Here is a 13,827-nt window from a genome sequence, read left to right on the forward strand (position 1 = left end):
ATTGTTGATTTAAATGAGAGTCCTCAGTGCAGTCACGTCTTGTCAGAAGATGAGTTACAGTCCCTCAAGCTAATACTAGCCTTCTTTGTAATAGTGCAAGATGTGGAAAAACAGAGTGAAATACAGAATTCCAGGTTATTCTGGTGGATTGTTTTCTGCTGAGCAGCTATCCAGCCAGCTCCTTTGATTGCTGTTAGTCAACCAGTCTATAGGACACCTTGTTCTTGAATCAGAACATTTCAGGTAACAGCTTCACCCCCATCCAGAAATTTCAGTATAAAAATCTCACTGATACTGTTGAAAATGTATTTTTTGGAAGAATTAAATTGAGACATCATCTTTTCTCCTTGGTAGACATCTTGTGGAACCATTTTCTTGGGGGAAAAGACAATTTTCTGGAATGTCTTGGCCAAAATTTATCTACCATCTGTTATTAGTTATTACCTCATTTGTTGAAACCTAACATGTACAAATGGCCCCCTGGAACAATTACAATGAATACACTTCAGAAGTGTTAAAGTAGTTTGGAACATTCTGTAAAAGATATGTAAAAGGTGTTATATTATTGGTAGTCTCTCGCAAAATTTGTGGTCCACCTTTTATTTTAATGGTTTACTTTAACAGTTTGATACAAATGAATGTCACTTTGAGATATTGATGAAGCATCATCAACATGAGATGTTAGCTTTGTTTCTTTTCCCACAAATGCTGCTTGACCTGTTGGTTTTGACATTTCAATGTCAAATGGATATGAAGTTACTTTAGGCCAGATTTGTCTCCCAAAAGATAGTGGGAACCCAATTTTAAAAAAAAACAACACGATTCAATACTTTCACGGACATCACTGACATTCGATTCAACATCATTTCATTTATTGAATTTAAATTCCCAGGCAGTCACATTGAGTTTTGAATTTTCTTTGCTTAAATCACAGTCTGAACCAATAGTACCACCATGTTATTATTTATTTATGACTGGGGATGGTACAGATATTCAATTTAGAATTTCAGGTGAAGGCCTCTTCACATCCTTAATATCTAGTCTCAACTTTAAGGGTTGACAGGGATATAGTAGCTTGATCTCAATAAGGTACAAATCGTTTAAATTACCCATCAGAAATGCACACGTTCTCATTCTTTTGGCTATGTACAGCAGGACTGCCTCAGTTTTGAGCATTTTTGGGGGGAAAAGGTACCCCATTAATAAATTACAAAACAAGACAAGTAGAAACCAACACAAATGTTATCAATTCTTCTGCAGGACAGATCTCGTCTAAATCACATGATTTAAAATTCATGGGGAGAGAAACAATCTCTTACCTCCTCAAACTTGAATGCAATCATTGCAAATGCCTTGAATATTGCATCAGTTGGGCCTGTAATGGTTACAATTCTCTCTGGACAATTTCCTTCAGAGATATTAATACGTGCACCACTCTGAAATAGTGCAAGAATGCCAAAGTTACTCCAGAAAATACATATGTCATTCAGTGCATAAACAGAAATTCAAGCTCAATGTAAGGCATCAGTCAACAACATTTTACCTACCTCTTCACGCATCTTTTTCACAGTTTCACCTTTCTGGAAAAAAAATGGAAACATAAAGCAGATATTGTAACTGCAAATTTTTCCAGAGATAAACTAGCAGGATGCCACAGACATCCCTTCTCTGATGTCCTTAGCCTCCACATGGGAATTGCACATTTATGATCTGTACAGACCTTGGTAGAAGATTCACCCTTAAATTTAAGTGACAGTAATACATTAGTCTGTAATGAATCACACAAAAAGTTACAAATTATTTCTTGGGCCAAATATTAAAGACATGCCTTACTGAGGGCAAGACAAAAAAAACCTAAGATTTCACAATATATCATGAACATGTAGTTCATGCTCGATAAAGTGCTATTCTATAATCTATGACAGGATAAAAATGGGTAGTAGAGTGTACAATCAACATTCTGACAGCATAAGCAGGCTCTGGATTAGAAAATTTTAAATTGACAGCATCAGTGGGGAGTATTAAGAAGTAAAAAGTTTTTAGTGGACATGTTTTAGTGTATTTATGGGTAAGCCAAATCTCGTGAGACCTGGCCTTGGTGGCTACCATGTTTTATTTGGTGTTGTTTCATTGTGGGCGAATGCTAGGACAAAGGACAAACTTGGGGCGGGGGGGGTCAGGGAAAAGAGAGGGGTGGAATCGTTCCCTCCCTGATATCGGGGCCTGACAGCAATATTGGGCAGACAGCAGTGGATCCCTCCCTCCCTGATACCGTGGCCGGTGGCAATACCATGCTCTCCAAAATGTCACCTTTGTATACAAGACCCAGGCCGGTTTTTTTGGAGGAAAAAAAAGGTTGGGGTGGGGGGGGGGGTCCAGTATGCCTTCATATACAGTAATGTGCACAGATCGATGTCAATATAAATCACAATTTGTTTTCTATGCTTTTGACAGGTGTTAGGTCTGCTTTGTTCATGAATGAGTGAGACAAACACCAGGCTGAGTCGAAATCAGGGTTCTTTGTTCTTTATTACCGGATTGTAACACTTGCGACTAACAAGTTAGTCGGAGAATGCATTCTGCCGTTATCAGCAAAATGGTGATTTTTTATACCCTTGGATACATGCTTAGAAAATCATCATATCATTACTTGTCCAATGACTAAAACTGTTGCTATCCTTTCCCTGCTAGCTTCCTGCCTCTCAATCCATCAATGTCTCTCTTAAACTGTTGCTATCCTTTCCCTGCTAGCTTCCTGCCTCTCAATCCATCAATGTCTCTCTTATCTTGTAAGTACAAGGATGCATTCTGTTACTCCTTAGTACTGGGTGACTCCTTCTCCGGTCCCATCTCATGATGTTTTACCTAACAAGAGTACAAGGACACCTCCCCTTCTTGTTACTGCCCTGTACAGGGTAACTCCCTACACATTCCCATCTCATGATGTTTTACCTTACACAGGGCAGAGACTACACTGCCGAGATCCTTGGCCACCTGCACTCAAAATTGTACTGCTTCTTCCAGCATGTTCCACAGCACACTGTAAGACCAGTTCCCAGCAAGTTTTTTTTTTAATTTTTTGTAAATTTTTGACACAATAAACCACATTGATCAAGATACATACATTTTCCTTTTCAAATATATAGTGTCGTTTTCTCCACCCCTTCCCTCTTCCCATCCCACCCTCCCTACCTCCCCTCCCATTCATTTAAAGTTCAGAATCTAAGATACATTAAACCCGTCAAACAATGTTGTCACTCAATAAAAATAAACAAGAAATTCCACTGAGTCAGCTCTTTTCATTCTCTTCTTCTTCTGTCATTTTAGGTGGTAGATGTCCCCGGTAGGTTTTCTCTATTATGTTTCATGTATGGCTCCCATATTTGTTCAAATACTGTAATATTATTTCTTAAATTATATGTTATTTTTTCTAATGGAATACATTTATTCATTTCTATATACCATTGTTGTATTCTCAAGTTATCTTCTAATTTCCAGGCTGACATAATGCATTTTTTTGCTACAGCTAGGGCTATCATAACAAATCTTTTTGGTGCACCATCCAAATCAAGTCCAAATTCTTTGTTTTTTATGTTACTTAGGAGGCAGATCTCTGGGTTTTTTGGTATATTGCTTTTTGTGATTTTATTTAATATCTGGTTTAGATCTTCCCAAAATTTGTTCACTTTCTCACATGTCCAGATTGCATGAATTGTTGTTCCCATTTCCTTTTTACAGCGAAAACATCTGTCAGATACTGTTGGGTCCCATTTATTTAACTTTTGAGGTGTAATGTATAGCCTGTGTAGCCAGTTATATTGTATCATACGTAACCTCGTATTTATTGTATTTCTCATAGTTCCTGAGCATAACTTCTCCCATGTTTCCTTCGTTATCTTTATGTTTAGATCTTGTTCCCATTTTTGTTTAGTTTTACCATTTGTTTCCTCATTCTCCTTTTCTTGTAGTTTAATATACATGTTTGTTATAAATTTTTTGATTATCATTGTGTCTGTAATCACATATTCAAAATTACTTCCCTCTGGTAACCTCAGACTGCTTCCCAATTTGTCCTTCAAGTAGGATTTCAGTTGGTAGTATGCCAACACTGTATCGTGAGATATATTATATTTATCCTTCATTTGTTCAAAGGATAATAATTTATTTCCCGAAAAGCAATTTTCTATTCTTTTGATCCCTTTATTCTCCCATTCTCTAAAGGAAAGGTTACCTATTGTAAAAGGGATTAGCTGATTTTGCGTCAGTATTAGTTTTGGTAGTTGGTAATTTGTTTTATTCCTTTCTACATGAATCTTCTTCCAAATATTGAGCAGATTATGTAATACTGGAGAATTCCTACGTTGTACCAATTTTTCATCCCATTTATATATGTTCGGGTATCTTCTCCCCTATTTTATCTAGTTCTAATCTGCAACCGAGTCTGCCTGTCCCGCATCGGACTTGTCAGCCACAAACGAGCCTGCAGCTGACGTGGACTTTTTACCCCCTCCATAAATCTTCGTCCGCGAAGCCAAGCCAAAGAAAGAAGAATCTAGTCCAATCTGGCTTTTCCCTTGTTTGATAAAAATCTGATAGGTATCTTAATTGTGCGGCTCTATAATCATTTTTAAAGTTTGGCAGTTGTAAGCCTCCTTGTTTATACCATTCTGTTAATTTATCTAGTGCTATCCTCGGTTTCCCCCCTTTCCATAAAAATTTCCTTATTATTTTCTTTAACTCCTTGAAGAATTTCTCTGTCAAGTGTATTGGCAATGCCTGAAATAGATATAATATCCTTGGGAAAATGCTCATTTTAATACAGTTTATCCTTCCTATTAGTGTTAATGGTAAATCTTTCCAATGCTCTAAATCGTCCTGTAATTTTTTCATTAGTGGATAATAATTGAGTTTATATAGATGGCCGAGGTTTTTATTTATTTGTATACCTAGGTATCTTATTGCTTGCATTTGCCATCTGAATGGTGATTCCTTCTTAAATTTTGAGAAATCCGCATTATTCATAGGCATTGCTTCACTTTTATTTGCGTTAATCTTGTAACCTGACACTTCTCCAGATTCCTTCAATTTCTTATGTAATTCTTTTATTGATAATTCTGGTTCTGTTAAGTATACTATAACATCATCTGCAAATAAACTGATTTTATATTACTTGTCTTTTATTTTTATCCTTTTTATTTTATTTTCTGTTATCAATTCTGCTAGTGGTTCTATAGCTAACGCGAACAATAAGGGTAATAGTGGGCATCCCTGCCTTGTTGATCTGCTTAAATTAAATTGCTTTAATATATATCCATTTACTGACACTTTCGCCAATGGCCCCTTATATAATGCTTTAATCCAATTAATATACTTCTCTGGTAAAGTGAATTTTTGCAATACTTTGAATAAATAATTCCATTCTACTCTGTCAAAGGCCTTCTCAGCGTCTAAAGCAACTGCTACTGTTGGCGCTTTACTCCCTTCTACTGCATGAATTAAGTTTATAAATTTACAAATATTGTCTGTTGTTCGTCTTTTTTTAATAAATTCAGTTTGGTCTAGATTTACTATTTTAGGTACATAGTCGGCTAATCTGTTTGCTAATAGTTTAGCTATTATCTTATAATCTGTGTTAAGATATTGGTCTTTATGACACTGGTGCGAGTGAATCTTTCCGTCTTTGGTACTACTGTAATTATTGCTGTTTTGCATGAATCTGGTAAGCTTTGTGTTTTATCAATCTGGTTGATTACTTCCAGGAGGGGAGGAATTAATAAATCTTTAAATGTTTTGTAGAATTCCATTGGAAATCCATCCTCTCCTGGTGTTTTATTATTCGGTAGTTTTTTTTAAATTATCTCTTGTATTTCTACTATTTCAAATGGTTCTGTTAATTTATTTTGTTCCTCTGTTTATAATTTCGGTAGTTCAATTTTAGTTAAAAATTCATCTATTTTGTCTTCTTTCCCTTCGTTTTCAGTTTGGTATAATTGTTCGTAGAATTCTCTGCAGTTTTCATTAATCTCCGTTGGATTATATGTGATTTGTTTGTCTTTTTTCCTCGATGCCAATACCATTCTCTTAGTTTGTTCTGACTTAAGCTGCCACGCTAGAATTTTGTGCGTTTTTTCTCCTAGTTCATAATATTTCTGTTTTGTCTTCATTATGTTCTTCTCCACCTTATATGTTTGTAGTGTTTCATATTTTATTTTTTTATCTGCCAATTCTCTTCTTTTAGTTGTGTCTTCCTTCATTGCTAATTCTTTTTCTATATTTGCTATTTCCCTTTCCAACTGCTCTGTTTCCTGATTGTAGTCCTTCTTCATCTTGGTTACATAACTTATTATTTGCACTCTGATGAACGCTTTCATTGCGTCCCATAGTATAAACTTATCTTTCACTGATTCCGTATTTATTTCAAAGTACATTTTAATTTGTCTTTCAATTAATTCTCTAAAATCCTGCCTTTTAAGTATCATGGAGTTTAATCTCCATCTATACATTCTTGGAGGGATGTCCTCTAACTCTATTGTCAATATCAGGGGTGAGTGGTCCGATAATATTCTAGCTTTATATTCTGTTTTCCTAACTCTGTCTTGCATACGAGCTGATAACAGGAATAGGTCTATTCTTGAGTATGTTTTATGTCTACCTGAATAATATGATTATTCCTTTTCCTTTGGGTGTTGTTTCCTCCATATATCCAAAAGTTGCATTTCTTGCATCGATTTAATTATAAATTTGGTTACTTTGTTCTTTCTGTTAATTTTTTTCCCAGTTTTATCCATGTTTGAATCCAAATTAAGGTTGAAATCCCCTCCTATTAGTATGTTCCCTTGCGTGTCTGCTATCGTCAAAAAAATATCTTGTATAAATTTTTGATCTTCTTCGTTAGGTGAATATACATTGAGTAAATTCCAAAACTCCGAATATATCTGACATTTTATCATTACGTATCTCCCTGCTGGATCTATTATTTCCTCTTCTATTTTAATTGGTACATTTTTACTGATTAATATAGCCCCTCCTCTAGCTTTTGAATTATATGACACTGCTGTTACATGTCCTATCCAATCTCTCTTTAATTACTTGTGCTCCACTTCAGTTAAGTGTGTTTCTTCCACGAATGCTATATCATTTTTTTCTTTTTTCAGTAAATTTAGCAGTTTCTTCCTTTTGATTTGGTTATGTATTCCATTAATATTTAAAGTCATATAGTTCAACATAGCCATTTCATACTTTGTTTATCTTCCCTTTCCGTTTCTCCATCATTACCTTTCCTTCTTATCCATTTCTGCTTTCTTTTTTTGAACACTTTATAAGACAACATTTCTAAAACACCAAACATTTCCCTTATTCTCCTATCTAAAATTTCTTTAACCCCACTTTCCCCTCCCCTTCCTGAGTTGCCCTTTATCCCTTGTCGGGCAACCACATCTCCCCTCTCCATTTGGATTTGCGAATTCACCCGCAAGCGTCAACTGATTTCGTAGTGACCGTAACTCCTCCCCACCCAGCCCCCCCAGAAAAGATTTTAATTTTCATATACAAAGATCACTCTCTTAATTCCCTCCTTACTTCCTCTTCCCTTTCTTTCCCTTATTAATTCTTATCTATACTCCATATATTTTCTTTTAAATACACATACACACATGTATACACACACACACACACACATATATATATATATACACACATATCTTTGGCTTGGCTTCGCGGACGAAGATTTATGGAGGGGGTAAAAGTCCACGTCAGCTGCAGGCTCGTTTGTGGCTGACAAGTCCGATGCGGGACAGGCAGACACGGTTGCAGCGGCTGCAGGGGAAAATTGGTTGGTTGGGGTTGGGTGTTGGGTTTTTCCTCCTTTGCCTTTTGTCAGTGAGGTGGGCTCTGCGGTCTTCTTCAAAGGAGGTTGCTGCCCGCCAAACTGTGAAGCGCCAAGATGCACGGTTTGAGGCGGTATCAGCACATTGGCGGTGGTCAATGTGGCAGGCACCAAGAGATTTCTTTAGGCAGTCCTTGTACCTTTTCTTTGGTGCACCTCTGTCACGGTGGCCAGTGGAGAGCTCGCCATATAACACGATCTTGGGAAGGCGATGGTCCTCCATTCTGGAGACGTGACCCATCCAGCGCAGCTGGATCTTCAGCAGCGTGGACTCGATGCTGTCGACCTCTGCCATCTCGAGTACTTCGACGTTAGGGATGAAAGCGCTCCAATGGATGTTGAGGATGGAGCGGAGACAACGCTGGTGGAAGCGTTCTAGGAGCCGTAGGTGATGCCGGTAGAGGACCCATGATTCGGAGCCGAACAGGAGTGTGGGTATGACAACGGCCAGCTCACCACCATGACTACCAGCCCCCCCACATCTCCATCGGGCACACAAAACTCAAAACGGTCAACCAGTTTACCTATCTCAGCTGCACCATTTCATCAGATGCAAGGATCGACAATGAGATAGACAACAGACTCGCCAAGGCAAATAGCGCCTTTGGAAGACTACACAAAAGAGTCTGGAAAAACAACCAACTGAAAAACCTCACAAAGATAAGCGTATACAGAGCCGTTGTCATATATACACACATATATATATATATATAATATATATTCTATTATATACATACACACACACATACCCATATACACACATACATATAGTTCGTGGTCATTTTTGCTCTCGTTACATGTCTTCATCTCTCTGTCTGTTTTGTAGTTGTTCTGCAAATTTTCGTGCTTCCTCCGGATCCGAGAATAGTCTGTTTTGCTGCCCTGGACTAACTATTTTAAGTACCGCTGGGTAGTTTAGCATAAATTTATATCCTTTTTTCCATCGGATCGCTTTTGCTGTATTAAACTCCTTCCTCTTCTTCAGGAGTTCAAAACTTATATCTGGATAGAAAACATTTTTTTGACCTTTTTATTCCAGTGGTTTTTTGTCTTCTCTTATTTTCTTCAAGGCTTTCTCCAATATATTTTCTCTTGTTGTATATCTTAGGAATTTTACTAAAATGGATCTTGGTTTTTGTTGTGGTTGTGGTTTAGGGGCTAATGTTCTATGTGCCCTTTCTATTTCCATTTCTTCCTGTAATTCTGGTCTTCCGAGGACCCTGGGGATCCAATCTTTTATAAATTCTCTCATATTCTTGCCTTCTTCATCTTCCTTAAGGCCCACTATCTTTATATTATTTTTTCTGTTATAATTTTCCATTATATCTATCTTCTGAGCTAACAGCTCTTGTGTCTCTAACTTTTTTATTAGATTCTTCTAATTTCTTTTTTAAGTCCTCTACTTCCATTTCTACGGCTGTTTCTCGTTCTTCCACCTTGTCCACTCTTTTTTCCTATATCTGACATGACCATCTCTAATCTATTCATTTTTTCTTCTGTACTTTTTATTCTTCTTTTTATCTCACTAAATTATTGTGATTGCCATTCTTTTACTGATTCCATATATTCTTAAAAAAAAAATATATCCATTGTCTTGCCTTTCCCTTCTTCCATTTCTCTGTGTTCTTCCTCTTCTTCTTCCTCTGGGTTGGTCATGTTGTTTCTTTGATTTCTTTTTACTCTCTTCTTTCTTGTTCTCGTTATTTTCTATGTTCTCCTCTTGTTGTTGTGTTGTGGCTGTCATTCTCAGCTGTGGAGATCGACTCCGCGAGCCATTTTTGTAGTCCCGAGCTCGGGACTTCGACTGACCTGAGGGAGCGGGCTTCTCTCTCCACAGCGGGCCTCCTTGGACAGGTAAGGCCTTCACCTTCTTCTTCCGATGTCTTTTATTCTTCTCTTCTTCCTGTTGCTTTAGACTTTTCTTTCTTCGTTGCCATTTTCTTCCCACCTTTACTTTCACTTTATTTTAATTTTCGTGTTTGTGCCTTTGCGTTTTCTCTGTTTTTTTTAAAACTTTTCCGGAGAGAGCTGGAGTTCCCCGACCGGCCACTACTCCATCACGTGACTCCACCTTGTTCCCAGCAAGTTGATGAGACTTGGGCAGGGCTTCACACAATGGATATGGTTAACTAGGGAAGTTCCATTTGTAGACTTACTGGCCCCCAAATCTGCCACATAATCTGAACATTTAAGAATGTTTTTGACATTCAAAATCATTTGGGTTAGTGTCTAATTTAAAAATTTTAAATATTTAAGTAAAAAGCAGACATGAAAATAATGAAAATATTTAAATTAGCTTCAACAAATCACTTCACATTTGTTTCCCCAATTCACTTCATTGAACCCAATGTACTTGCATTACATTAATCTGACAAAGTATCAGCAAGCAGATTTCCCAGTTTAAGAGCCAGAAAATCCTTGGGTGTTCACAGTTCCTTTTTGGATTCCATAGAGACTAACAGGATCCCACAGACATCCCTTCTCTGATGACCTTAGCCTCCATAAGGGAATTGCCCATTTATGATCTGTACAGACCTTGGTAGAAGATTCACCCTTAAATTTAAGTGACAGTAATACATTGATCTGTAATGAATCACACAAAAAGTTACAAATTATTTCTTGGGCGATATATTAAAAATATGGCTTACTGAGGACAAGACAAAAAAAATTCACAATATAGCATGAACATTTCTATTTATGGAAGATAGAAGACCTTAACATTATTAGACCAACATATTAAACAGTTTCACTATGCTTACAATATAAAGACTTAAGTGGGGTCTGAATTACCAAGAAGCACAAAGTAAAATCTTAGTGCTGACCTTTCCAATGATACTTCCAACTTCCTGCAAGAATCAAAGAGAAATATGTATAAATATTTGGTGTATAGTCAGCACTTACAAATGTATTACAATATACTTCTTAGCTCATTCACTTAAAATGTTCTTTATATCCGAAGTCCTTAATTTGCTTTGGACAAATACATTAACAATTGGGTTATGATAAAACATATTATGTATAATTAATAACCATGCAACAACCAGGGATATGGAACCTCTAATGGTTCATGGTCATGCATAGATTAACATCTCCAAGGATCTGTCTGGTGCCTCCATGTTGATGCAATAACAAAGGCCTGCCAGCAGCTATACTTTTGTGAGGTGATTGAGGAGATTCGGTATGTCAGCAAAGGCTCTCAAAAACTTCTATAAGTGTACCGTGGAGAGTACACAGGCTGGTTTCATCACTGTGGGGTATGGAAGTACCAAATCTCAAGACAAAGAAAAACTCCAGAGGATTGTTAACTCGGCCTGTGATATCATAGGCACCAGACTCCACTCCATCGAGGACATCCACATGAGGCAGTGTCTTAAAAAAGCAGCTTCTATCCTCAAAGACCCCCACCACCCTGGCTATGCCTTGTTCACTCTGCTACCATCTAGAAAAAGGTACAGGAGCCTAAAGACAAGCACTCAGCGGCACAAGGTCATTTTTTTCCCTGCTGCCATCAGATTCTTGAATAATCAATGAACAAAAGACACTGCCTTACTTTTCGCACACTATTATTATTTTTTAATATAGTAATGTCATGATAGTTATAATAAGAATATTTACACTATGATGTTACCACAAAACACCAAATTTCATGACTCGTTCATGACAATAAATTCTGATTCTAAGAGTTCAGCAGGTTCAAATAACTGTCTAAACAAATATTTACACTCAAGAAATAACATCAAATCCAAAGCAATTTCCTTACTTGAAAAGATTAACTGTGAACTCTAAAGTGTACAGCAATGAAAGAGGTGGGTGGGAAGGGATGTAGTGTGAGAGAGGACAAACAGCATCAGAAAATGAATGGTGGGGAGTTGTAAAAGTGATGAGACCACACTTAGAATATTGCATTCAGTTCTGGTCACCTCATTACAGGAAAGATGTGGAAGCTATGGAGCGGGTGCAGAGGAGATTTACCAGAATGTTGCCTGGATTGGAAAATATGACTTATGAGGCAAGGTTAGCAGAGCTGGGACTTTTCTCTTTGAAATGAAGGATGAGAGGCGACAATAGAGGTCTAAAAGATTGAGAGGCATAGATAAGGTAGACAGTCAGGGTGGGAGTAGCATATGTACAAAGTGAAGGAAGGAAAGTTTAGAGAAGACATTAGGGGCAAGTTTTTAAAACAGAGAGAGTTGTGGGTGCCTGGAATGCACTGCCAGAGGTAGTAGAGGCTGGAACAATAGGGTCATTTAAGAGAATATTCAGCACATGAATGAAAGAAAAATACAGGATTATGAGGTGGGGAAAGTTTAGTTTTTTTGGTAGGTATATATCAGTTGGCACAACATTGTGGGCCAAAGGTCCTGCATCGTGCTGTATTGTTCTATGTACACTCCACTGGGGTGAGGGCACCAATATCTCTGAGCAGAAATTCCTGCAAAAGGTGCCAGGCACAGCCCAGTGGATCACAGAGTCAAAACTCTCTCACCATTGAGAAAATCTAAATGGAATGATGCCGTTGGTGAGCATCAGCAATCATCAATGATCCACACAACTCTGTTCTCGCTGCTGCCATCAGGAAAGAGGTATAGGTGCCGCAAGATTCATACCACCAGGTTCAGGAGCAGTTGCAACCCCTCCACCATCAGACTCCTACAACAACAAACTCATCAGAGACTCAATGAAGAACTCTTAATTTGCACATCATTTATTTTTGAATATTTATTTTCTGCATTGCACAGTTTGTTTGCACTTCCTGGTTTAGATTTCTCTTGCCCACTGATTAGTAGAAATTATGCCTGACCCACAGAAAAAAATCTCAGGGTTTATATATAATGTATGTACTCTGACAATAAATCTGAACTTTGACAACAGGATACATTAATACAAGAGACAAGAGGATTTACCCAGACCACAGTTCTGTCTAGATTGCTAAGCCAAGATGAGCAGCAGCACAAGCAATGTAGGAATATTTTTGCTTACACTCCGAATTGGGTTTAAATAATTCTGTAGAAATCTAAAATGGGGCATTTATTTTAAATAATCTTTCAATAAATAGTAACCAAATGCTGTAAGCAACTGACCAGACACCACTGAACGTGATGACGAGCAAAACTGTGACAGAGCATGACAGTTACACCTCCTCATTTGGAAATTTCAGATGAAATCATCCTCAAAATTGACAGACAGGAAAACTGCCCTATTCCACAAGATGCCTGAAGTTACAAATTCTGACATCCCCTGCAGTGATGTCAAAGATCCTCACTGAAGCAGAGTTGCAGCTGCTTCATTAACACTACTCGGAACTAAAAGCAGTGTTGAAATGGAAAATATCACATAGTCCCTGTTGACCAAGGAAAGATATTAAAAAATCAAGATTTTGTTCATGGCTTTAAGCAAATTCTTTAAGAAATGAGAAAAAACATGTGTTATTAGCCCTCAGCAAATTACCACAGGTGAAAAAGATGAAACAAAAATCACTTTCATTTTATTCTCTTCAAATGTTCCATTTTGATTTTCCCCTTCACGTCAACATTTGCCATTACGTATATTGTACCTGTGGGATCAGAGTTATGCCAATATCAGCAAGAGAGAATGCAATTAAAAGGTCATTTGAGGAAGGATATACACCAATGCCTTTCACCACACTCAAATGTGAAATTCTATTATCATCTTCTGAAGTTTCATCCAACACAGTTTTGCCTAAGAACAAAAAGCATTTGTGATGACCAAAGTCTAAAATTTTATATGTCCATAACTGTAGCTAAGTTTAAACTACTGTAATATTAATTTCATTCTTTTATAAAGCTGTGCAAGAAAGTTTAGCTGGATAATCCATCAGAACAAATTAATCATAGAAATGATCTCTCAGCAAAATAAAGTACAAATTAGAATACAGTAAAACCCTACAGAGATTGATAGATACTAGATATGCAAATTTTCCA

General features: G+C 37.2%; 1 protein-coding gene and 1 long non-coding RNA gene across 44 annotated transcripts in view; both read right to left on the bottom strand.

The window, feature by feature from the left end:
* Positions 1-13,827, bottom strand: part of LOC138761651 (poly(rC)-binding protein 3) — a 139,113-nt gene that overhangs the window by 44,138 nt on the left and 81,148 nt on the right. For 34 of the 43 annotated variants that reach the window (XM_069934162.1, XM_069934173.1, XM_069934166.1 and 31 more), the window contains 4 exons: positions 10,708-10,731; positions 10,421-10,468; positions 1,548-1,580; positions 1,320-1,436 (listed from right to left, as the gene is read on the bottom strand). In XM_069934162.1, the coding sequence (XP_069790263.1) occupies positions 1,320-1,436; positions 1,548-1,580; positions 10,421-10,468; positions 10,708-10,731 (222 nt within the window). Of the gene's footprint in view, positions 1-1,319; positions 1,437-1,547; positions 1,581-10,420; positions 10,469-10,675; positions 10,738-13,827 lie in introns of those variants that run through there. The other 9 variants (XM_069934145.1, XM_069934174.1, XM_069934153.1 and 6 more) reach the window with 2 other exon arrangements.
* On the bottom strand, positions 2,501-3,115 carry LOC138761654 (uncharacterized). Its single transcript, XR_011356416.1, has 2 exons — positions 2,760-3,115; positions 2,501-2,699 (listed from the first exon to the last, which is right to left on the bottom strand). It is a non-coding gene; the product is annotated as an uncharacterized lncRNA (long non-coding RNA).

This window comes from Narcine bancroftii, chromosome 4 (genome assembly GCF_036971445.1).
Source record: "Narcine bancroftii isolate sNarBan1 chromosome 4, sNarBan1.hap1, whole genome shotgun sequence".
NCBI lineage: Eukaryota > Metazoa > Chordata > Chondrichthyes > Torpediniformes > Narcinidae > Narcine > Narcine bancroftii.